This window comes from Thalassophryne amazonica, chromosome 6 (genome assembly GCF_902500255.1).
Source record: "Thalassophryne amazonica chromosome 6, fThaAma1.1, whole genome shotgun sequence".
NCBI lineage: Eukaryota > Metazoa > Chordata > Actinopteri > Batrachoidiformes > Batrachoididae > Thalassophryne > Thalassophryne amazonica.
The window spans coordinates 76271672-76298196 of record NC_047108.1 but is presented as its reverse complement, the minus strand read 5'-3'; the positions used below and the strand labels follow the sequence as shown (position 1 = coordinate 76298196).

At 46.1% G+C, this 26525-nt stretch overlaps 1 protein-coding gene across 1 annotated transcript in view; it reads right to left on the bottom strand.

Moving 5' to 3' along the window:
• atp6ap1lb (ATPase H+ transporting accessory protein 1 like b) overlaps positions 1 to 22477 on the bottom strand; it is a 61073-nt gene extending 38596 nt beyond the window's left edge. The window contains exon 1 of the mRNA XM_034172541.1: positions 22164 to 22477. Within this exon, the coding sequence (XP_034028432.1) occupies positions 22164 to 22297 (134 nt within the window). The 5' untranslated portion in view covers positions 22298 to 22477. The remainder of the gene's footprint in view (positions 1 to 22163) is intronic.
• Positions 22478 to 26525: the final 4048 nt, after the last annotated feature.

Here is a 26525-nt window from a genome sequence, read left to right as displayed (position 1 = left end):
CGCCGGCTTGGACGGTCCGCTGGCTCCTGGATGTCCATCAGATGGGCCGGGGGTTCCAGTACTTGGTGGACTGGGAGGGGTATGGACCTGAGGAACGCTCCTGGGTGAAGAGGAGCTTCATCCTGGACCCGGCCCTCCTGGCCGTCTTCTACACCCGTCATCCTGACAAGCCTGGTCGGGCGCCAGGAGGCGCCTGTTGAGGGGGGGTCCTGTTGTGTGGGCTGCTGAAGAGGAGGTACTGCTGGCCCACCACCAGAGGGTGCCCTGCCTGAAGTGTGGGCTTCAGGCACGAGAGGGCGCAGCCGCCTCACGGGAGCAGCCGGGAGTGACAGCTGTCACTCATCACCACCTCATCATCATCATCTCCATAAAAGGAGTGACGTTCTTCTCCCCTCACGCCAAAACGGATAAGTAGCTCTCAGGCTCTGCACAACTGTGTACTGTGTTTGAGGTGGAGGTGTTTTTTCCCAGCTGGAGAAAAACTGCTGGTTTGCTGACTGTTTGCTGGGTGTGTGCTCACACCCACCCTTGATTGTTTCTGCTTCCTGCCAGCAGTACCAGATCCGACAGCTGGAGATGGTGACCACCTGGGGACTCGGGACTTGGCGGCTCCAGTATTCATTTACGCCCCCTGTTGTGGGTCCGTGTCATTACACTTTCCCAACAATCCTCTAAACATGGTAAGTGGAGTTGATTCCAAAAAGCTCTATTCTGGTCTCATCTGACCACATGACCTTCTCCCAAGCCTCCTCTGGATCATCCAGATGGTCACTGGTGAACTTCAAACGGGCCTGGACATGTGCTGGCTTGAGCAGGGGGACCTTGCTACCCTGCAGGATTTTAAACCATGACAGCATCATGTGTTACTAATGTAATCTTTGTGACTATGGTCCCAGCTCTCTTCAGGTCATTGACCAGGTCCTCCTGTGTAGTTCTGAGCTTTCTCAGAATCATCCTTACCCCATAAAATGAGATCTTGCATGGAATCCCAGACCGAGGGAGATTGACAGTCATCTTGTGTTTCTTCCACTTTCTAATAAATAATCATAACAGTTGTTGTCTTCTACCAAGCTGCTTGCCTGTTGTCCTGTAGTCCATCCCAGCCTTGTGCAGGTCTACAGTTTTGTCCCTGGTGTCCTTAGACAGCTCTTTGGTCTTGGCTATGGTGGACAGGTTGGAGTGTGATTAATTGAGTGTGTCAACAAGTGTCTTTTATACAGGTAACAAGTTCAAACAGGTGCAATTAATACAGGTGAAGAGTCCAGAATAAGAGGGCTTCTTAAAGAAAAATTAACCGGTCTGTGTGAGCCAGAATTCTTGCTGGTTGGTAGGTGTTCAAATACTTATTTGCAGCAGTAACATACAAATAAATTATTTAAAAAATCATACATTGTGATTTCCGGATTTTTTTTTTTTTTTTTTTTGATTATGTCTCTCACAGCGGACATGCACCTAAGATGAAAATTTCAGACCCCTCCATGATTTCTATGTGGGAGAACTTGCAAAATCGCAGGGTGTTCAAATACTTATTTTCCTCACTGTAAATAAAAACAGAATCCAATGATTTGCAAATCCTCTTCAACCTATATTCAATTGAATACACCACAAAGACAAGATATTTAATGTTCAAACTGAAAAACTTTATTGTTTTTGTGCAAATATTAGCTAATTTTGAAATGGATGCCTGCAACATGTTTCAAAAAAGTTGGGACAGGGCAACAAAAGACTGGGAAAGTTGATGAATGCTCAAAGAGCACCTAATTGGAATCAGGTGAGTGTCATTTGAAATGGACAGACGCAAAGTGGAAAAATGTGCTGTGGTCTGATGAGTCCACATTTCAAATTGTTTTTGGAAATCATGGACATCATATCCTCCAGACAAAAGAGGAAAGAGACCATCCAGATTGTTACCAGCACTATGTTCAAAAGCAAGCATGTGTGATGGTATGGGGGTGTGTTAGTGCCTATGGCATGGGCAACTTACACATCTTTGATGGCACCATCAATGCTGAAAGGTACATCCAGGTTTTGGAGGAACACATGCTGCCATCCAAGCACCGTCTTTTTCAGGGACGTCCCTGATTATTTCAGCAAGACAATGTCAAGCCACATTCTGCACGTGTTACAACAGCGTGGCTTCGTAGTAAAAGAGTGCGGGTACCAGACTGGCCTGCCTGCAGTCCAGACCTGTCGCCTATTGAAAATGTGTGGCACATTATGAATCGCAAAATACGACAACAGAGACCCCGGACTGTTGAACAACTGAAGTCATACAACAAACAAGAATGGTATAAGAATTCCACTTACAAACCTTCAACAATTAGTGTCCTCAGTTCCCAAACGCTTATTGAGTGTTGTTAGAAGGAAAGATGATGTAACACAGTGGTAAACATACCGCTGTTGTTGTGAAAGTGTAGGAACATGGACCCACAACAGGGGGCGCAAATGAACGGACAATGGAGTAAGTCAAATAACAAAGCTTTACTGTTGTGAAACTCGCACAACAAACACAACAGATTATAATTTCGGGAACAAGCCGAATTCCAATGGTGTCGTGTGGGCAGGCTCGAAGGTAGGAGACGTCTGTCCAAGTCAAACCAGAACCACTCGATTTCCACCGCCACCGAACCCCGGGAATACTGGAGCCGCCAAGTCCCGAACTCCCAGGTGACCACTGCCTCCGCTTGTCGGATCTGGTATTGCTGGCGAGGAACAAAAACAGTCAGAGGTGGGTGCGCTGCACCCAGCAACACGGACGGTGGTAACACCACCTCCCCCTCTCGTCAAGTAAACACTGAAGTGCAGGAGTGTGAGTACTTATCCAACACTGTCTCCTGCTGCTCTTCTCTCTCTCTGTATAAAGGCAAAAAGTATTCAAGGTTGATATAGTCGGCTGGATACGTTACCTCCTCAGTAGAGACGATATCTCGGCAATGAGGTGGAGATGCCGTCCTGCTGATATACCCCTCTGATGATTGCTGTCAGCTGTCTCAGGTGATGGGTGACAGCTGTCACCCTGGCTGCTCCTGTGAGGCGGCAGCGCCCTCTGGTGCCTGGAGCCCGCACTCCAGGCAGGGCGCCCTCTGGTGGTGGTGGGCCAGCAGTACCTCCTCTTCAGCGGCCCACACAACAGGACCCCCCCCTCAATGGGCGCCTCCTGGCGCTCGACCGGGCTTGTCCGGGTGCCGGCGGTAGAAGTCGGCCAGGAGGGCCGGGTCCAGGATGAAGCTCCTCTTCACCCAGGAGCGTTCTTCGGGACCGTACCCCTCCCAGTCCACCAGATATTGAAAGCCCCGGCCCATCCGTCGGACATCCAAAAGCCGGCGCACAGTCCAAGCCGGCTCGCCATCGATGATCCGAGCAGGAGGTGGTGCCGGACCGGGTGTACATAGGGGCGAGGTGTGATGGGGCTTGATCTTCGACACGTGGAACACTGGATGGATCTGCAGTGAGGCCGGAAGCTGAAGCCTCACTGCGGCGGGATTGATGACCTTGAGGATCTTGAAAGGACCTATGTATCTATCTTGCAATTTCGGGGAGGCCACTTGTAGTGGGATGTCCTTGGTGGACAACCACACTTCCTGCCCGGGACGATACGTAGGGGCCGGGGTTCGCCGACGGTCTGCATGGGCCTTTGTCCTCATCCGGGCCTTCAGCAAAGCAAAGCGGGCGGCACGCCACACCCGACGGCACATCCGTAGGTGGGCCTGGACCGAGGGCACACCGACCTCTCCCTCAACCACCGGAAACAACGGGGGCTGATACCCCAAACACACCTCAAAGGGGGAGAGGCCGGTGGCTGACGACACTTGGCTGTTGTGGGCGTACTCGATCCAGGCCAGATGGGTACTCCAGGCCGCCGGGTGCGCGGCTGTCACGCAGCGCAGGGTCTGCTCCATCTCTTGATTGGCCCGCTCTGCTTGCCCGTTGGTTTGGGGGTGGTATCCGGATGAGAGACTGACCGTGGCCCCCAGTTCCCGGCAGAAGCTCCTCCAGACATGCGAGGAGAACTGGGGACCGTGATCGGAGACGATGTCTGATGGAATCCCATGCAGCCGGACGACGTGGTGGACCAGGAGGTCCGCCGTCTCCTGGGCTGTTGGGAGCTTCGGGAGGGCCACGAAGTGGGCCGCCTTGGAGAATCGGTCCACTATCGTGAGGATGACGGTGTTTCCCTGGGACGGTGGGAGGCCCGTGACAAAATCCAGGCCGATGTGGGACCAGGGGCGATGAGGCACGGGCAGCGGCTGTAGCAGTCCCGGAGCCTTGCGATGGTCGGCCTTGCCCCTGGCGCAGGTGGTACAGGCCTGGATATAATCCCGGACGTCGGCCTCCAGGGACGCCCACCAGAAGCGCTGCCAGACAACTGCCACGGTTCTTCGCACCCCTGGATGACAGGAGAGCTTAGAGCCGTGACAGAAGTCCAGGACTGCAGCCCTAGCTTCTGGTGGGACGTAAAGTCTGTTCTTCGGTCCAGTCCCGGGGTCCGAGCTTCGTGCCAGGGCCTCCCGGACGGTTCTCTCTACGTCCCAGGTGAGGGTGGCCACGATAGTGGACTCCGGGATGATGGGTTCCGGTGGATCCGACAACTCCGTTTTGACTTCGTCTTCGTGTACCCGGGACAAGGCATCCGATCTCTGGTTCTTGGTCCCGGGCTGGTAGGTGATGCGGAAGTCAAAACGGCCGAAGAACAGTGACCAGCGGGCTTGCCTGGGATTCAGCCGCTTGGCGGTCCTGATATACTCCAGGTTCCGGTGGTCAGTGAAAACCGTGAATGGCACATACGTTCCCTCCAACAGATGTCTCCACTCTTCAAGAGCCTCTTTCACCGCAAGGAGCTCTCGATTGCCGACGTCGTAGTTCCGTTCGGCCGGGGTCAACCTGCGGGAAAAATAGGCACACGGATGAAGGACCTTATCGGTCTTCCCGCTCTGGGACAGCACAGCTCCTATCCCTGAGTCCGAGGCATCCACTTCAACCACTAACTGGTGACTAGGATCGGGCTGCACCAGAATGGGTGCAGACGAGAAGCGCCGTTTCAACTCCTTGAACGCAGCATCGCAACGATCCGACCACGTGAAGGGGACTTTTGGTGAGGTCAGGGCTGTCAGGGGGCTAACTACCTGACTGTAGCCCTTAATGAACCTCCTGTAGCAATTAGCAAAGCCGAGGAACTGTTGCAGCTTCCTACGGCTTGTGGGTTGGGGCCAGTCTCTCACTGCCGCAACCTTGGCCGGATCAGGAGCGACAGAGTTGGGGGAGATGATGAACCCCAGGAAGGACAAAGAGGTGCGGTGAAACTCACACTTCTCGCCCTTAAGAAACAGCCGGTTCTCCAATAACCGCTGCAGGACCTGACGTACATGTCGAACATGGGTCTCAGGATCCGGAGAAAAGATGAGTATGTCGTCAAGATATACGAAGACGAATCGGTGCAGGAAGTCCCGCAAGACATCATTAACCAATGCTTGGAACATCGCGGGAGCGTTTGTAAGACCGAACGGCATGACCAGGTACTCAAAATGACCTAACGGGGTGTTAAATGCCGTCTTCCACTCGTCTCCCTTCCGGATCCGAACCAGGTGATACGCATTCCTAAGATCAAGCTTGGTGAATATCTTAGCTCCATGCAGGGGCGTGAACACCGAATCCAACAAGGGTAAGGGGTATCGGTTACGAACCGTGATTTCGTTCAGCCCCCTGTAATCGATGCATGGACGTAATCCGCCATCCTTTTTCCCCACAAAAAAGAAACCCGCACCCATCGGGGAGGTGGAATTCCGGATCAACCCGGCAGCCAAAGAGTCCCGGATGTAGGTCTCCATTGATTCGCGTTCAGGTCGTGAGAGGTTGTACAGCCTACTGGACGGGAACTCAACACCTGGAACCAAATCAATGGCACAATCATACAGGCGGTGCGGGGGAAGGGTGAGCGCCAGATCCTTGCTAAACACCTCCGCAAGGTCATGGTACTGCACCGGAACCGTCCCTAGATTGGGCGGGGCTCTGACCTCCTCCTTGGCCTGGGAACCGGGAGGAACCGAGGAACCTAAACATACCCGATGGCAGGTCTCGCTCCACTGAACCACTACCCCGGACGGCCAATCGATCCGGGGATTGTGTTTCAACATCCAAGGGAACCCTAAAATCACACGGGAGGTGGCCGGAGTCACGAAAAACTCGATCTCCTCCCGGTGATTCCCAAGACACCACCAGAGTTACTGGTGGTGTCTTGTGAGTGATTGGAGGGAGTAGGGAGCCATCTAGTGCCCGTACCTGCACAGGCGAGGTAAGCGCCACCAGAGGGAACCCTATCTCCCTGGCCCATTTGCTGTCTAGCAAATTCCCTTCTGAGCCCGTGTCCACCAGTGCTGGGGCCTTCAGGGTTAAATCCTCATACAGGATGGTAACTGGGAGTCGTGTGGCGATGTGGGTGTGTCCCACGTGAATGTCTCGGCCCACCCCTAGCCCAGTTTCTAGGGGCGGGCGTTGCTGTTTAACCGCTCGGGGCAGTCTCTTAATTGATGCTCAATCGAGCCACAAACAAAACACGCCCCGTGGGCCAGCCTCCTTTGTGTAATCGGTGCCCTAAATGTTGCCCTACTCGTGTCCATAGCTTCGTCAGCAGGGGGGGCTGTAACCGCACGGAGCGCAGGGGCCGTGGAGCGTGGGGAGGGCGGAACGCGGTCGGAACCGGAAGGGAGAGGGATGACGCATGCCCGGCCACGCCCTTCGTCTCGTTCCCGACGGCGCTCTTCTAACCGATTGTCTAATCGTATGACAAGATCGATGAGCCCATCTAAATCCCGCGGTTCGTCCTTAGCCACCAGGTGCTCCTTGAGGACCAACGACAGTCCGTTTACAAAGGTGGCGCGGAGGGCAGTGCTATTCCAGCCGGACCTCGCAGCCGCGATGCGGAAGTCGACTGCATAGGCAGCTGCGCTCCGGCGCCCCTGTCTCATTGACAGCAGCACGGCTGAAGCGGTCTCTCCTCTATTTGGGTGATCGAACACTGTTCTGAACTCCCTCACAAACCCATCATATGTCTGAAGGAGCCATGAATTTTGCTCCCAGAGCGCTGTAGCCCAAGCGCGTGCCTCACCACGAAGCAGATTTATCACATAAGCTACTTTGCTAGCGTCGGTCGCGTACATGACGGGACGCTGTGCGAAGACGAGCGAACACTGCATAAGGAAATCCGCGCACGTCTCCACACAGCCTCCGTACGGCTCTGGGGGGCTTATGTATGCTTCAGGGGAAGGTGGGAGGGGTCGTTGAACGACCAGTGGAACGTCACTGTTACGCACAGGGTCGACGGGAGAGAGAGCCGCAGCGGCGCCCGCAGCGGCGCCCGGAGGGCGCGCTTCCACCTGCGCGGCGAGAGCCTCCACCCTGCGGTTCAGGAGGACGTTCTGCTCGGTCATCAAATCCAACCGAGTCGTGAAAGCGGTGAGGATCCGCTGCAACTCACCGATCACCCCTCCTGCGGACACCTGTGCGCCCTGTTCTTCCATTGGCCGTTCAACAGCCGGTTGACGCCCCTCGGGATCCATGACGCTGGCCGAGATATCCTGTTGTGAAAGTGTAGGAACATGGACCCACAACAGGGGGCGCAAATGAACGGACAATGGAGTAAGTCAAATAACAAAGCTTTACTGTTGTGAAACTCGCACAACAAACACAACAGATTACAATTTCGGGAACAAGCCGAATTCCAATGGTGTCGTGTGGGCAGGCTCGAAGGTAGGAGACGTCTGTCCAAGTCGAACCGGAACCACTCGATTTCCACCGCCACCGAACCCCGGGAATACTGGAGCCGCCAAGTCCTGAACTCCCAGGTGACCACTGCCTCCGCTTGTCGGATCTGGTACTGCTGGCGAGGAACAAAAACAGTCAGAGGTGGGTGCGCTGCACCCAGCAACACGGACGGTGGTAACACCACCTCCCCCTCTCGTCAAGTAAACACTGAAGTGCAGGAGTGTGAGTACTTATCCAACACTGTCTCCTGCTGCTCTTCTCTCTCTCTGTATAAAGGCAAAAAGTATTCAAGGTTGATATAGTCGGCTGGATACGTTACCTCCTCGGTAGAGACGATATCTCGGCAATGAGGTGGAGATGCCGTCCTGCTGATATACCCCTCTGATGATTGCTGTCAGCTGTCTCAGGTGATGGGTGACAGCTGTCACCCTGGCTGCTCCTGTGAGGCGGCAGCGCCCTCTGGTGCCTGGAGCCCGCACTCCAGGCAGGACGCCCTCTGGTGGTGGTGGGCCAGCAGTACCTCCTCTTCAGCGGCCCACACAACAGCTGTCCCAGCTTTTTTGAAATGTGTTGCAGGCATCCATTTCAAAATGAGTAAATATTTGCACAAAACAATAAAGTTTATCAGTTTTAACATTAAATATCTTGTCTTTGTGGTGTATTCAATTGAATATAAGTTAAAGACGATTTGCAAATCATCCAACTTCATTGTAATTGGGGTTGTATACTCTACAAATGTATGGACCTGATTTGGATGGAAAATACTCCAATTTAGTTTTGCATGAAATATCCAGAGTATATGTATGGAACACCCAGTGCCATACCATCTTTATTTATCAAGCACTTTACTACAACCAAAGCTGACCCAATGTGCTGTACACTAAAACATACAGTTAAAACATTAGGACATATATTTAAACAAGTTAATAAATAAATATAGTGTACGCACACACAAACAGATACAATAGTATGTAAAGAAACATATGTTTAAGAAACATCATGAAAACGAGGGGCCTATAATGTCTGCCACCTTTCTAAAATCTCTTTTGTGCAAACTAGCTCATAAATTTAAAGAGTGGCAGATAGGAATCAACACAATAATATAAATGTAGCATGAAATTGACAAATTTGATTATTTGAAACTGTGATTTTTCAATGGACGAGCAGCTCGGCAGGGGAAAGAATGAATAAGGATGTGTTCAAATCATTTTTATCCACTAAAAATTGCAGCAAAGTGGTTTCAAGTTTTAGTAGCATGAAGAATGAGTAAAACTTTAGAGTCCCAACTGGTGTTGAACTATATGGCAAGTGAGCCCACAATAAGTGAAGATCAAATGTATTCAAAAGAACAATGTCCCTGGAACACATTCTTCTCTACCCTGCAAAACTCAGTTTACTTCTTATTATACTGACTATGATCATAAGCAAACAACACATTTATGTTACTGTTTCAACACCCAGTATGATAGCAATAGTTTTCTGTCCTGAACATTTTACTTATAATTAAAGTTGTATCTATTTGTAATCATATATATTAGTACTGATGTAACAATAAAATATTATTAATTTGGTGTATTACACAACATGTTTTACTGTAATCTGAAGTTTGACTTAATTTAGGTGACATTTGACCTCAAGCAAAACCCTGAAGGTCAAGGTCAATCACTTGTCCCAGGTAATGGGCAAGGCCTATGACTGTGTTCATGGCAAATTTGTAGGCAAAATTTCAAAAATTGCGACCAGGAAAGTTGTTTAGTTGAATTTAGTGTTTGACCTTCCTGTGACCTTGAGCTTGATCCTTTTGTGTACTGAAAGGTACCTTACTAGGGCTGCTATATGTGAAGCTGGAAGAGTCTGTAATGTAAACTGTGTGCTGCACAGGGAGTTAAAGGTGAAAAATGCAATGATTATCTTACCGCCCCCCACCCTGGTAAGATATCCAGGGTGGGGGGTAAGATATCCTAGGAAATCTTACACCCTGGGGGAAGTTAACCAGGGGGAAACATAAACTGTTCCACCGGATCTGATCTGGATTGTGGATAGTGTGGATATTTGAATTTAACATTGAAAACCTCATTTAATGTATATTTTACATTATATCTTAATGAAACATGCCCCAATCACTCTCATATTTGAAAGTGAGCTGCAGATTGGCACTCACTATCACCTGACAAAGTTTGATCCAGATCTGATCTGGATTGTGGATTTTGTGGATATTTGAATTTAATATTGAAAGGCCCATTTGATGTACATTTCAATAAAAACTGCCTCAATCAATCTCATTTGTGACAGTGAGATGCAAACTGGCACTCTCAATGAATAGTTAGTTTAATCCACATCTGAGCCATATTGCAGATTTACAGATGTTATAAAAAGCCACTTCTAACAGGACTTTGACGTTGAAATTTTTTTCCAAGGTAACAATTTGTGGAATTGGAAACTAGTGTTGGTGGAGGTTTGCTTTCTACGAGTGCGGAGCTCTCACTTGTTTATTTGTTTGTTTTTGTTCTCTCTCACTTTTTGTTACTGTTGAATTGTTTGTGCAGTGTCTTATTTTTTTGTAGTTGTGGATATTGCTTGTGAATTGTGACAGCTGCTGCTTTATAGCCCATACATGGCCCTTGGTTTTCTTTTGTATGCATAAATAAATAAATATACAGTTAAAAAAAAAAAAAAAAAGAAAAGGAAAAAAGCCAGCTACAAATTTAAGATGGCCACCATTGATTAAAATGGCTGCCATTTTTTGATATAAAATACTACTCTGTTCATAAAACGACGGTGGTATCAAAAATGACCAGGAAAAAAGAAATCTAAATTCTAATTACAAAGTCATTAATGCACTTTGTCCGAAAACCTTGGGGAATTAAGAGGTTTTTATTTCTGTTTTTATTTTTTTTTATTTTTTTTGTTATATTTTCAAAACACTATATTAGCCATTTAAAGAAATCTATAACATCTTTTTTTTGCAGGGGGGTTGGGTGCTACATTTTTTAATTATACACTGTGCAAACACAGCATCCAAGTACAGACAAGAGGAGCCTCTCAATGACAAATGTACCTTTTGAGATCGGGGTCAGCATGTGGAAGCCAGAATGTGCCAAAGAAGAAAACAATCTGGGGCCTATTAGGCTTTTTTGGTGGGCGGAGGTTCATTAACTGGTGTTTGTATCATAATCTAAATGTTTTGGGATTTTACTTACTTATGTGTTGAGTTAATGAATACTATATTTTCATGATATGATATAATATGCTTGCAGTATCCACATTAGTTTTACACCAGCTCTTTCCTTTGGTCACTTTGATTTAAGTGCTGGATAACTGACTTCTCATCTGTGCCTTAGTTTTGGGTTGTTCAGTAGTGAAGGTGTGGCACTTGTAAACAAGTCATGATTCTCTCTGCGGATGGCGGGGCCTCTGCACTCCCTTTCCACAGCCTCCATGAAGGCTGAGGATAATTGCTGTCGATGTGTGGTTGTGGATGTTCATAAGCTCAGTCTGAGATAGCTTTCAATCAATTTAAATTTTTTAAGTTGTATTATTTACTGACTTTGTTGGATTTTCATCTGACAACCGTTGTCACTAAGCACAGTGTTTGGGTCTGGAGTGATGTGTTCTGATTCTCATATTTCATTGTATCATACCAACATAAAATTCCCAACAGCTGATATTTTACAAAGGAGTTGATGATGAAATTACTTTCTGATACTGCTTTAGTCTCAGGGTCAATGTAAAAAGCATCGGAATTTATTCAAATAAGAGTCATTTGGAAATGCTTTCAGCACACTTAAAAAAATGTATTCTTATATCCATTTTTAAGTACATGAAAAGTATTTGGACACATTTATTTATGGTAATGATTTACTGAAGAAACTACTACATTATTTATTTATATTTATTTTAAAATCTATATCGACATTAAAATCAAACGTATTCTTTTAAATCTTTTTTGTATCCGTGTTTGAAATGTCCTGGCATTTATTTGTACATGCTAAATGTTAAACACTAACAATTCTGTTCATAAAAAAATGGTTAAATATTTTTATATAATGCTCCCCTTCTGTCTCCCAATAAGAAGGTCCCTGCTTGAGATCGGCCCCGATCGATAAAATGTGCAAGATCTACTGGGGTGATGTTGCACAAAACAGGAGCACCAAAAGGAAGAATTCTTTGTTTAACTTTCAAATTTGTCTAATGGACAAAAGTAAAGTTGAAATGTAAAGTTATGAGGAAAAAAATACATATTTCTTGGTAAAACTTCCAAAACAGAGGAATTTTAATTGGCCTCAAACATTGCAGTGAACTGGCTTGAAATTTTGAGTTCTGTCGACATCTTCATTCTTACAATGCATCTGAAATTAACCATTAACAATGTGACCAAACTGTCACATTGTCATATATCTACAGGGATTATTCTTACATTACATTATATACAGTACACACACACACACACACACACACACATATATATATATATATATATATATATACATATATATATATATATATATATATATATATATATATATATATATATATATATATATATATATATATATCTTCAACTGCTTATCCAGGATCAGGTCACGGGGGCAACAGCTCCAGCAGGGGACCCCAAACTTTCCTTTCCCACATTAAACACCTCTGACTGGGGCAACCCAAGGTGTCCCCAGGCCCGTGTGGAGCTATAATCTCTCCACCTCGTACCTGGTCATTCTGGGATCTCCTCCCAGCTGGATGTGCCGAGAACACCTCCCAAGGGACTTCAAAACCACTTCAGCTGGCTTCTTTCAATGTGAAGGAGCAGTGGCTCTACTCCAAGCTCCTCACAAATGCCCGAGCTTCTCACCCTATATGACCATGAGTAAGAGTAGGAATGCAGATTGACTGGTAGATCACCTCAGCTCCCTTTTTGTCACAACAGTATAGTAGAGCGAATGCAATACTGCCCCTGCTGCGCCCATCTCACACTCCATTGTCCCCTCACTTGTGAACAAGACCCTGAGGTACTTGAACTCCTTCACTTGGGGCAAGACCACATTCCCTACCCAGAGTAGGCAATCCATCGGTTTGCTGCTGAGAACCATGGCCTCAGATTTAGAGGTGCTGATCCTCATCCCAGCTGCTTCACACTCGGCTGCAAACTGATCCAGTGTGTGTTGGAGGTCACAGGCCGATGAAGCCAACAGGACCACATCATCTGCAAAAAGCAGTGATGAGACCCTGAGCCCACCAAACTGAAGACCCTCCTACCCCTGACTAAGCCTTGATATCTTGTCCATAAATATCACAAACAGGATTAGTGACAAGGTGTAAAACCCCAACTGGAAACAAGTCTGACTTACTGCTGAGCACCAGAACACAGCTCTCGCTTTGTGAGTAGAGATTGGATGGGCCTGAGAACGGGACCCCCTCACTCCATACTCCCGCAGCACCTCCAAAAGTATCTTCTGGGGTACCCGATCATATGCCTTCTCCAAATCCACAAAACACATGTAGACTGGGTGGGCATACTCCCAAGCCCCCTCCAGGATCCTTGTGAGAGTGTAGAGTGAATATTGGTTGTTCCATGGCAAGGATGGAACCTGCATTGTTCCTCTTCAATCTGAGGTTGAACTATTGAGTGAACCTTCCTTTCCAGCACCCTGGAGTAGACTTTACCAGGGAGGCTGAGAAGTGTAATTCCCCTGTAGTTGACACACACTCTCTGGTCCCCTTTTATAAATATGGGGACCACCAACCCAGTTTGCCACTCCTTAGGCACTGTCCCAGACCTCTATGCAACACTGAAGAGACGTCTCATCCAAGACAGTCCTTTCACACCCAGAGCCTTCAGCATTTCTGGACAGATCTTATCAACCCCCGGGGCTTTGCCACTGTGGGGTTATATGACTACTTCAGAGACTTCCACCAGGAAAATTATGTACACAGTATTGAAGAGGAGAAGAAGAGAATCATATTTTATGTGGGTCGCCAACAAAAGCGCAAAGCTTGTTTCCAAAAAGGCCCACGGCACGTGTCTCTCACTCCTCCCCAGCACTGTTGTTAAGAGTGCCAGTTGGGAGTGTGGCTGGAAATCCAATCGGGAAGCGAACCCGGATCACTGGCGTCCCAGTCCAACGTGCAAACCATTACACCACCACCCACTACAGACCAGTTGCCCTGACCTCCCACCTCATGAAGACCATGGAACGGCTTGTCCTGTCTCACCTCCGCACCGTGGTGAGCGACATCCTGGACCCATTGCAGTTCGCCTACATCGGGGTAGATGACGTTGTCATCTACCTGCTGCAGCGAGTGCTCACCCACCTGGAGACCGGCGGGAGTGCTGTGAGAGTCATGTTCTTTGGTTTCTCCAGTGCTTTCAACACCATCAGACCGGCGCTGCTGTGGGAGAAGGTGGAGGATGCAGGTGTGGATGGACATCTCGCCACCTGGAACATCGACTATCTCACTGACTGCCCGCAGTACATGTGGCTGCGCGGCTGTCAGTCTGAGGTGGTAAAGTGCAGCATCAGGGCCCCCCAGGGCACCATCCTCTCACCATCCTCTCACCTTTCCTCTTCACCGTCTACACCTCGGACTTCACCTACAACACGGACAGCTGCCACCTCCAGAAGTTCTCTGATGACTCCGCCATTGTGGGTCGCGTGTCTGAGGGGAACGAGCTGGAGTACCGGTCGGTCATCATAGACTTCATGGACTGGTCTGAGCACAACCACTTGTGACTCAACACCAGTAAGACGAAGGAGATCATGATCGACTTCAGGAAGAAACCACCACCTCACCCACCGGTGAACATCCAGGGGGAGGACATAGAGACTGTGGACAGTTTCAAATACCTGGGTATTCACCTCAACAGCAAACTGGACTGGACTCACAACACCGACGCCCTGTACAAAAAAGGCCAGAGTCTGAGATCCTTTGGAGTGAGCAGGCCTCTGCTTAAGACCTTCTATGACTCTGTTGTAGCCTCTGCTCTCCTCTATGCTGTCGTCTGTTGGGTCCCGGGCAGCACAGAGTGGGAGCGAAAGAAACTGAACAAGCTCGTCAGGAAGCCCAGCTCTGTCCTGGGCTGTCCTCTGGACTCTCTGGAGGAGGTGGCTGAGAGGAGGGTGTTCGCCAAGTTCAAATCCATCATGGACAACATCTCTCACCCTCTGCACCGGACTGTAGTGGAGCTGTGCAGCTCGTTCAGTGACAGGCTGAGGCTGAGTGCAAGAAGGAACGATATCACAGGTCGTTCCTCCCTGCTGCTGTCAGACTGTACAATAACACTGTGAAATAACCACGTGCAATAATATGTCCACAAATCACGTGCTATATTAATATGTCCACAAATCATGTGCAATAACAACTCTTTTACAAATCCCTGCACTAATGTCACCTTATCACATCTAAACTCTACTTCACATATTGTAAATAAGATGCTTCTATCTCTTTTTGTATGTACGTACATATATGTATGTATATGTGTATAGGTATGTGTGTGCATATGTGTACAGTGCGGAAAATAAGTATTTGAACACCCTGCAATTTTGCAAGTTCTCCCACATAGAAATCATGGAGGGGTCTGAAATTTTCATCTTAGGTGCATGTCCACTGTGAGAGACATAATCTAAAAAAACAAATCCGGAAATGACAATGTATGATTTTTTTTTTTTTAATAATTTATTTGTATGTTACTGCTGCAAATAAGTATTTGAACCCCTACCAACCAGCAAGAATTCTGGCTCTCACAGACCTGTTAATTTTTCTTTAAGAAGCCCTCTTATTCTGCACTCTTTACCTGTATTAACTGCACCTGTTTGAACTTGTTAGCTGTATAAAAGACACCTGTTCACACACTCAATCAATCACACTCCAACCTGTCCACCATAGCCAAGACCAAAGAACTGTCTAAGGACACCAGGGACAAAACTGTAGACCTGCACAAGACTGGGATGGACTACAGGACAACAGGCAAGCAGCTTGGTAGAAGACAACAACTGTTATGATTATTTATTAGAAAGTGGAAGAAACACAAGATGACTGTCAATCTCCCTTGGTCTGGGATTCCATGCAAGATCTCACTCTATGGCGTAAGGACGATTCTGAGAAAGCTCAGAACTACACAGGAGGACCTGGTCAGTGACCTGAAGAGAGCTGGGACCACAGTCACAAAGATTACATTAGTAACACATGATGCTGTCATGGTTTAAAATCCTGCAGGCAGCAAGGGCCCCCTGCTCAAGCCAGCACATGTCCAGGCCTGTTTGAAGTTCACCAGTGACCATCCGGATGATCCAGAGGAGGCATGGGAGAAGGTCATGTGGTCAGATGAGACCAGAATAGAGCTTTTTGGAATCAACTCCACTTACCACGTTTAGAGGATGAGAACAATCCCTAGAAAACCATCCCAACTGTGAAGCATGGGGGTGGAAACATCATACTCTGGTGGTGCAAAGGGGACAGGAAGACTGTGCCATATTGAAGGGAGGATGGATGTATTGCGAGATTTTGGCAAACACCTCAGTAAGAGCATTGAAGATGGGTCATGGCTGGCTCTTCCAGCATAACAATGACCCCAAACACACAGCCAGGGCAACTAAGGAGGGGCTCTGTAAGAAGCATTTCAAGGTCCTGGAGTGGCCTGGTCAGTCTCCAGACCTGAACTCAATAGAAGATCTTTGGAGGGAGCTGAAACTCCAAACCTGAAAGATCTAGAGAAGATCTGTATGGAGGAGTGGACCAAAGTCCCTGCTGCAGTGTGTGCAAACCTGGTGAAAAATACAGGAAATGTTTGACCTCTGTAATTCCAAACAAAGGCTACTGTACCAAATATTAACACTGATTTTCCCAGGTGTTCAAATACTTATTTGCAGCAGTAACATACAAATAAATTATTAAAAAAAATCATATATTGTGATTTCTGGATTTTTTTTTTCTTTTTTTTTTTCTTAGATTATGTCTCTCACAGTGGACAATCCGGATTTTCATTGCAAGGAAAATGACGGAACAACTGGAGCAGCACTACTGCATCAAATTTTGCCAGAAACTGGGCGACAGCCAGGTGGAAACCCTTCGGAAGATTCAGGACATGCTTCTTCTTCTTCTAAAAGCATGTATCAGAAGCTTTGCATATCATAATGAATAGTCTGATTATTTACTTTGAGACAGTAATCAATGCCTTGTTTACTACTCAGTTGGATTACTGTAATGCACGGTAAGTGGGGGTTCATGCGTCCTCCATCATACGACCACATTTCCCCCATTTTAGCCTCACTCCACTGGCTGCCCATACATTTTAGAATTAATTTTGAAATTCTTTAGTTTGCTATTAAATCTCTGAATGCTCTTGCCACACCCTACCTCTCTGAGCTCCTACACCCTTATAAACCCACCCACTCTTTCAGGTCAGCTGATCAGCTGCTCCTAAGTGTGCCTAAAGCTAAGCAGAAACTCATAGGTGACCACCACACATTCGCAGCTGCGGCTTCAAAATTATGGAAAAACCTGCCTCAGCAAATTACACAGGCCTCATCTCTGTGTCTGCTTCTACATCTCTTCTCCTCGGCCTTTGACACCTATTAAGATGTTGACTTCATTCATTTATTTGATTTCATCTTATTGCTTTTTATTGTACAATTGGTATTTTTAGTTATGTTTTATGGCTTTTAATTATTTTAGTTGTATTTTGTTGACAATTTTATCTCTTATGTGAATTCCCAGTTATGGACTGCATTTATATAGCGCTTTTCCATCTGCATCAGATGCTCAAAGTGCTTTACAATTATGCCTCACATTCACCCCGATGTCAGGGTACTGCCATACAAGGTGCTCACTACACACCGGGAGCAATAGGGGATTAAAGGCCTTCCCCAAGGGCCTTAGTAATTTTCCAGTCAGGCGGGGATTTGAACCCATGATCTTCTGGACTCAAGCCCAACACCTTAACCACTAGACCATCACCTCCCAGTGCTACCAGTCTGTGTCCTTGGACAAGACGCTTTATCTGCATTGTCTAAATCAACGCAGCTGTAAATAGGTATCAGCCTTGGCTACGGAAGATGTCCTGCCCAGGGGGAATCATAGACTTTCATTCGCTTCACACTATGCAATCTGAAGATAAGCACCAATGGGCCTCAGGGCCAATACAGGACATGCTTCTTCTTCTTCATCAAAAAAGCATGTATCAGAAGCTTTGCATATCATAATGAATAGTCTCATTTCTCTCTTGAGATTAAGCTGCATGTTGACACATTTATGTCCTTTTCGTTCTGTGACTTATCTGTTTTTTTGTGGTTTCTTTACCCCTACAGGCTCCCTTTAAAGACAACAGCTGTAATCTTATCTTGTTTCCTCTGATGCCCAGTCTGCTCTGCTGATCAGTTTGAAAGTGTGACAAAGTCATTTATTAGCATTTTATGTTAACCTCTGCACTTGGTAAAAGTAAGTCCCTTTGGCTGTTCCCTGGTTTTCACTCGGGGTTGCCACAGCAGATTCAAGGTGGATTTGCATGTTGAATTGGCACAAGTTTTATGCCAGGTGCCCTTTGTGACACAACTCCACATTACATGGAGAAAAGTGGCAGGGGTGGGGTTTCAACAAGGAACCTTCCACACAGAAACCAAGTGCACTAACCACTTGGCCACCACTCCCACAAACTCTTGGTAAATTGTGATTATTTCACTGGTAGTTGGAGGTGCTGGATTAGGATCACGAGTACTGTATTTTCCAGACTATAAATTGGGGGTACTGGTTTGGAAGTTCCTGCAATTTACACTCCAGTGTGACTTATATGTCAAAAGGTCAGAGTGTAACAGTACACAAATATCACTGTTCAGTATGTTTTCAGTACAGCGGAAACAATAAACACAACATTAAAGATATTTGCCTATGTTCTTTGGACCAGTGAGTGAATAGCCTTTCCAGACTGTTACAAAATGTTTTTCTTGTATTCTTATGAAATATATGTTTCAAAAACAAATGCAACTGATAGTGCAGCAGATAAGAGAATATTTAAGCGGAATCCTGCAAATGGTGATACAAGCATCAAATTTCGGCACAAATATTCATTAGACATTCCTCTTCTGAAAAAAATCGTTTGGCCACTTGAATTTTCAATAGGGAAGCAAGTAGGGGTCAAATGAAGAATTACACAGGTCTCAAAATTAAAAGATGGTCCAATCATATTAAAAACTAAACCACATTATTTTCCTGATCATAAACATTCGAAAAAGGTATAGTTTGGACTATCTATCACTGACTGTTATGGAGTTATGGGGTAAAAACAGCCATAACTGGATGGATGGATGGATGGATGGATGGATGGATGGATGGATGGATGGATGGATGGATGGATGGATGGATGGATGGATGGATGGATGGATGGATGGATGGATGGATGGATGGATGGATGGATCTATCTCTATAACTTCAGGTTGTTATTTTCAGTCATTAGTATAATCTTATTCCACGTCACATACATTATTTATTACAGAAAGTTCTGTCCGTCCATCCATCTGACCCTCTCTCTCTCTCTCTCTCTCTCTCTCTCTCTCATTTTTCTGCATCATTGAACAACAGACACTACATTGACATAAAATGCTATTGCAAAGGCTTTCATCACAAGATACCTTGCACATCTCATGAATTGTAATCATTCTTGAAGGCCTTTGAAATGAAGACTGAAATACTTTTCTTGTATAACATCACCTGAGAGCGTCAGAACTGAGAAGTAAGCTGTGACTGAAGACGGGAACTGGAGAGTTATACTCAACAAAAATATAAACGCAACACTTTTGGTTTTGCTCCCATTTTGGATGAGATGAACTCAAAGATCTAAAACTTTTTCCACATACACAATATCACCATTTCCCTCAAATATTGTTCACAAACCAGTCTAAATCTGTGATAGTGAGCACTTCTCCTTTGCTGAGATAATCCATCCCACCTCACAGGTGTGCCATACCAAGATGCTGATTAGACACCATGATTAGTGCACAGGTGTGCCTTAGACTGTCCACAATAAAAGGCCACTCTGAAAGGTGCAGTTTTATCACACAGTACAATGCCACAGATGTCACAAGATTTGAGGGAGCGTGCAATTGGCATGCTGACAGCAGGAATGTCAACCAGAGCTGTTGCTCATGTATTGAATGTTCATTTCTCTACCATAAGCCATCTCCAAAGGCGTTTCAGAGAATTTGGCAGTACATCCAACCAGCCTCACAACCGCAGACCACGTGTAACCACATCAGCCCAGGACCTCCACATCCAGCATGTTCACCTCCAAGATCGTCTGAGACCAGCCACTCAGACAGCTGCTGGAACAGTCGGTTTGCATAACCAAAGACTTTCTGCACAAACTGTCAGAAACCGTCTCAGGGAAGCTCATCTGCATGCTCGTCGCTCTCATCGGGGTCTCGACCTGTCTCCAGTTCGTCGTTGTAACCGACTTGAGTGGGCAAATGCTCACATTCGCTGGCGTTTGGCACGTTGGAGAGGTGTTCTCTTCACGGATGAATCCCGGTTCACACTGTTCAGGGCAGATGGCAGACAGCGTGTGTGGCGTCGTGTGGGTGAGCGGTTTTCTGATGTCAATGTTGTGGATCGAGTGGCCCATGGTGGCGGTGGGGTTATGGTATGGGCAGGCATCTGTTATGGACGAAGAACACAGGTGCATTTTATTGATGGCATTTTGAATGCACAGAGATACCGTGACGAGATCCTGAGGCCCATTGTTGTGCCATACATCCAAGAACATCACCTCATGTTGCAGCAGGATAATGCACGGCCCCATGTTGCAAGGATCTGTACACAATTCTTGGAAGCTGAAAATGTTCCAGTTCTTGCATGGCCGGCATACTCACCGGACATGTCACCCATTGAGCATGTTTGGGATGCTCTGGACCGGCGTATACGACAGTGTGTACCAGTTCCTGCCAATATCCAGCAACTTCGCACAGCCATTGAAGAGGAGTGGACCAACATTCCACAGGCCACAATTGACAACCTGATCAACTCTATGCGAAGGAGATGTGTTGCACTGCATGAGGCAAATGGTGGTCACACCAGATACTGACTGGTATTCCCCCCCCAATAAAACAAAACTACACCTTTCAGAGTGGCCTTTTATTGTGGACAGTCTAAGGCACACCTGTGCACTAATCATGGTTTCTAATCAGCATCTTGATATGGCACACCTGTGAGGTGGGATGGATTATCTCAGCAAAGGAGAAGTGCTCACTATCACAGATTTAGACTGGTTTGTGAACAATATTTGAGGGAAATGGTGATATTGTGTATGTGGAAAAAGTTTTAGATCTTTGAGTTCATCTCATACAAAATGGGAGCAAAACCAAAAGTGTTGCGTTTATATTTGCAAAGTCTGATCTTGGGTGCAAAGCCCCAGAAGAAATTATTATTAACGCCTTGCATCAGCGTGGCCATAGTCAAAAGTTAAGACCAGTATTAGACGAGATTCTCCAAACACTAATGTGAACAGAATGAAAGCACTCACAGGAGACTTTATAGTATCTTGAATAATACATCCAACTTATCTGTGCTGCAGATATACATACTTGGAGAGTGGGGACTGTTATGCAAGAAGTGAAAGTGTGGTGGCATTAAGCTTTCAACCTCTAAAAATCCCAATCGAATATTTTCCTGAAGATGTGTGAAACAAGGCAACAGCATATTATGGCTTTGCAGCATTTGCAGTGTAAAGGATTGCGTTAACCCACATTGATGGCAGAGTTTCAAGAGCTTTACATGGCTTTGACACAGTATTTGCCAAGCTGTTTCTACAGGCAGGAACTGGTGCAAGCACAGGTCCAGGCTGGCGGATCAATCCAGTCCCTGTGACACTGCTGTAATCGTTTTTTCAGCCCTGAATATTCTGTCCATATTTGCCCTGAAGAACTGCAGTTATATCGGGGTAGAATTCCCTTCTTCACTCTCTCTCTCTCTCCTTCTCTGCATCAGTAAACAGACCCCAGCAGACCATCCCAGATGCATCATCTCCTCTACTCCCTGTCCTCCTACTCTTATTTACCTTCCCTCTTTGTCTGTGCCTCTCCTGCAGGCCGACTGACCCAGCCTTATTTAGCTCCCGCCTGCCAGACCAACATTACTGTAGTGAGACAACAGCCCCATCCATGATCGATGAGCAGTGTCTGATGCAGTCTCCTAGACTGAGACAAACAAAGCCTTGCAGCTCAGATCTGACACTCCGACGTTTCTGACACTCATGATTTTGTGATGCACCCAAGGTGAAGCAGGCAGACATACAGACAGACGCTGCAGGAGGACACATCAGCATCCGAACATCCCTGCATGCATCCTCCCCATCGCCCCCACCCCACCATCCTCTTCCTCCCCATACAGCCCTCCTGTGTCCACATCCACACAGAGCATGGCTTTACCTCCTGTCCAGGATTTCAGGAACTTCATCATAGATGAGCCCTGGCCGCCACTCTTCCTCAGTCATGGAGAGTCCATGCCGGCTGAGAGCGGACAGCAACCCAAGGGAACAGAGCAGGAACGTGCACGCAGCCATTGAGACAATGAGAGGAGAATGCCGCTGGTCGAGCTGCGCTTCATAATCTGCTCTCCTGGCTGTGCCTGTATCCCAGTGTCTACGACTGCCAGCCACCGCAGCCAATCAGCAGAGAGCAGGGACGATCAGCGTGCGTCATAGTCTCCCATCACTGCATCCACCACCCCTCCCTCACAGCCCACTCCCTTCTCTGTCATCCTCCCCTGGCTCACCCTCCCACGTCCACTCCTGTGCTCTCTGTCTCTTCTTCTGCTTCACGCGCACACAGCCGCAGGCAAGCCCTAAGTATAGAGCATCTCTTCTGTGTTTTTTTTTCCTCACACCATAAAACCTATATGATTCAGACCAACAGCACACTCATACCTACACATGCACAAACACACACATGTGCCAACACATGTGATGTCACGGGTCCTCTGTGGACAAACACCTGGGCATGTCAAGGTCAGACTGTGCAGGAGGATGTTCACATTACTTTGGGTGGTCATCGGGAAAAAAAAAACAGAGCAATGACTGCATGACCTAGATCTCCACTCGACTGCTGTAATAGCAGAATTAATTCGGTTGATCTACGTGTTGTTGTGAGCATTAAAAGGGCCCACGGCTAAGAAAATTGTCCATTGAGGCTGCAAATTTGGATGACAGGAGCAGCAGTGGGATGAGGGTCTATCCCCAATGACCCTGATGGCTAATCCCATTTCCTCCTCATTATTTAAAGCCATGCGTGAGACTCTTCTGGATCTTTATACTTCCTCTCGTTTACTTCCAAATCTGACAATGTTCACAACAGAACATTAGGAGCTGTCATATAATAAAATGTAGCCAACACTGTGACGGTAGACTTCCTGCAATCATAGCTGGTAATCACTTAAACAAAAGATCTAATTGAGATTCCTTATGCCCATGTTGGTCACAAATCAGTTATGTGTCTGTCTTGAAAAGTGACTGTGTGATTCACTGTGGATTTTTCTTTGCAGTATACATCAGTGGTTCCCCTTTTGTAGACAAGAATATTTTCTACACACACACACACACATTTTACTTCCAAACACTGGAATTTATTTTAAACATTGCAATTTATGCAACACTGCAACTTCTTATTGAACAACACTAATTAAATAAAGTGATAAATCACATTTACAATGACATGCATCATTTATCTTACATTTTAAAAAATACAGTGGGGTAAAAAAGTACTTAGTCAGTCAATGATTGTGCAAGTTCTCCTACTTAGAAAGATGAGAGAGGTCTGTAATTTTCAACATAGGTACACTTCAACTATGAGAGACAAAATGAGAAAGAAAATCCAGAAAATCACATTGTAGGATTTTTTTAAAGAATTTATTTGTAAATTATGGTGGAAAATAAGTATTTGGTCATGCACAAACAAGCAAGATTTCTGGCTCTCACAGACTTGTAACTTCGTCTTTAAGAAGCTCTTCTGTCCTCCACCTGTTACCTGTATTAATGGCACCTGTTGGAACTCGTTATCTGTATAAAACACACCTATCCACAGCCTCAAACAGTCAGACTCCAACTTCAACCATGGCCAAGACCAAAGACCTGTCAAAGGACACCACAAAGAAAATTGTAGACCTGCACCAGGCTGGGAAGAGTGAATCTACAATCAGCAAGCAGGTTGGTGTGAATAAATCAACTGTGGGAGCAATTGTAAGAAAATGGAAGACATACAAGACCACTGATAATCTCCCTCGATCTGGGGCTCCACGCAAGATCTCATCCCTTGGGGTCAAAATGATCATGAGAACGGTGAACAAAAATCCCAGAACTACAAGGAGGGACCTGATGAATGACCTGCAGAGAGCTGGGACCAAAGTAACAAAGGCTACACACTACGCAGAGAGGGACTCAAATCCTATCTCGGCTTTCAGTGCTTACCAGTCGAGTTAGTATAAGAGAACTTGTGGAGAGCTGGACATGTCCCAACTTGTCCTCTAACACTCCGAAACGGAGGTGTTCCTTTGTCTCGCTTCATCAGCGAATCGGTCGTGACGCACGAAGCCTCCGCGCAGCTTTCCATGACAAAATCTCTTGTTAAAAGTGAAATCTGCTGGAAAATGGCTGATGTCCAGCTCTTGTGATAACCAGAGAAGGAGCACACGACGGTCTCGTATCCACAGAGCCATCAGCTTAGAAATGATCCAGTGGTTTGTGCCGTGACGTCGCAGCTCGGAGCGCGGCGCACCGACCGTCCTTAAAGGGGTCCTTAAAGCTGTAGTTAAAGTCCTTATTCTCTGTGAAGCCCGTAAAATTTTCACCAAAAGCCAGATAAATTTTTCAAATGGTTTCCAGGTGCCAGTCTCTAACAGCTTCTGAAAAAATTCTGACGGAAAAAAAGTCCTTTTCATTCCGCCATTTCCAGACAATGAAAATCCGACGAGGGGGCGGGACCACTCCTTCCACAAGGCGTGCTCACAGGCAAATGACGTCACCGACAGGCGTGGAAAAACTCACGCATGCGCACGAGGGTTCAAGCATGTCTGACGTAAAAACATATGAATGAAATCCATATAGTTTTTTAAAAAAATAAAAAGGACCGTTACTTTATTTATGTTCCTCACAGTGGAAACTGACAGCTGAAATCTCTGAGATAGCTTTTTGTATCCAAAACCATGATGTTGAACAATCTTTGTTTTCAGGTCATTTGCGAGGTGTTTAGTGGCTCCTATGTTGCCACTCATTAGAAGAGTTGCAAAGAGGAGAAACATTTGAAAATGGCCACCTTAAATACCCTTTCTCATGATTGGATTCAGCTGTGTAAGGAGGTTAAGGTCAGTGAGCTTGCCAAACCAATTTTGTGTTCCAATAATTAGTGCTAAATGTATTCAAATCAATATAATGACAAGGGTGCTCAGATTTATGCACCTGCCCAGTTTAATTTTGTTTAAATAATTATTGCACACTTTCTGGAAAAACTTGAAACTCCATTTCACTTCTCAAATATCATTCTTTGGAAATCAAACACAGTTTAATATTCCTAAAGATGAGCATTTCCACAGAGCATGAGACTGTGCAGGATTGTCTTTTTTGGACCACGTTTAAAAAGTCCCTCAACTTCAGAGCATATCCTGCTGCTGCACTTCATTCAGCCCACAAAGATGGGACCAGACAGCAGAAAGAGCATAGACAGACAACAACATCTGCAGCAACAGGCTGATAACAGTATTCCCTCACGTGACCGCTGAAAAATAATTGTACAGAGCTGAAAGCCTTCATGGTCATCATCTTCAAGATTTAATTTCTCACAGTATTGCTTTCAGTCTTCAGGATCAAGAGCTGACAAGTAGTCTGAAGTCATCTTCCCATGTGTTTCCTCACTGCATCTGCTTAGAGTCTGGAGTTTTCTGCCTACAAGTCTGTGCACATGCACCAGAAAGTCGGAAGTAAACAACAACAGCGTTCTCTTCTACATATGTAACCCTGCTACAGACTGGTGTCCTGTCCAGGGTGTATCCACAGTGTTGCCATCTCCTCAGTAAGAAAAGTAGCTATTGGCTGTCCTAAAAGTCGCTAAATGATGTCATTGTCTAATTTGCATATTATTTGCATAAGATGTCATAACCGATGCTACAGGAAAAAAAGAATAACGTTGTGTGTGAATGACTGTTGTTGTTTTTGTTGAAATTAAAAAAAAAACAGCAACAATTTCAAAGGGAATTTTTTTGGTAAGAGAATCTTACACTGTCATAAAAAATAAAATGCAACATAAAAAATAACGTTGTGGGAAAAATAAAAAAAAGGGAGTAAAAACACCTTAATACTATTTAGAACGACAAATAATTTTGATTTTTTTATTTGTTTATTTATTTTGCCAATAAAACTGGCCAAAGTCTATGTAACTCTATGATGGTTAATGACTAGCACATTTTTGTGGTGACTATATGTAATAGCAACTGAGCAGCCACTGCCGTTCAATGAGAACGGAGACTAGATCAATACGTGCTTTCACTTTTGAGTCGCCAAATGGCAGAAAAGTCTCCAATGACGCCAGGAAAAGTAGCTAGATATGTCGCTAGCTGCTTTTGAGAAAATAAGTCGCCAAGAAGGTTTGGAAAGTCGCCAGATTTAGCGAGAAAGTCACCAAATTGGCAACACTATGTATTCAGCTCAATGCCTACTGGGATAGGCTCCAGCACCCCCCCCTCCCCCCGCCACCTCCCATGACCCTTAATTCGAGCAAGCAGGTATAGAAAGTTGATGGATGGAA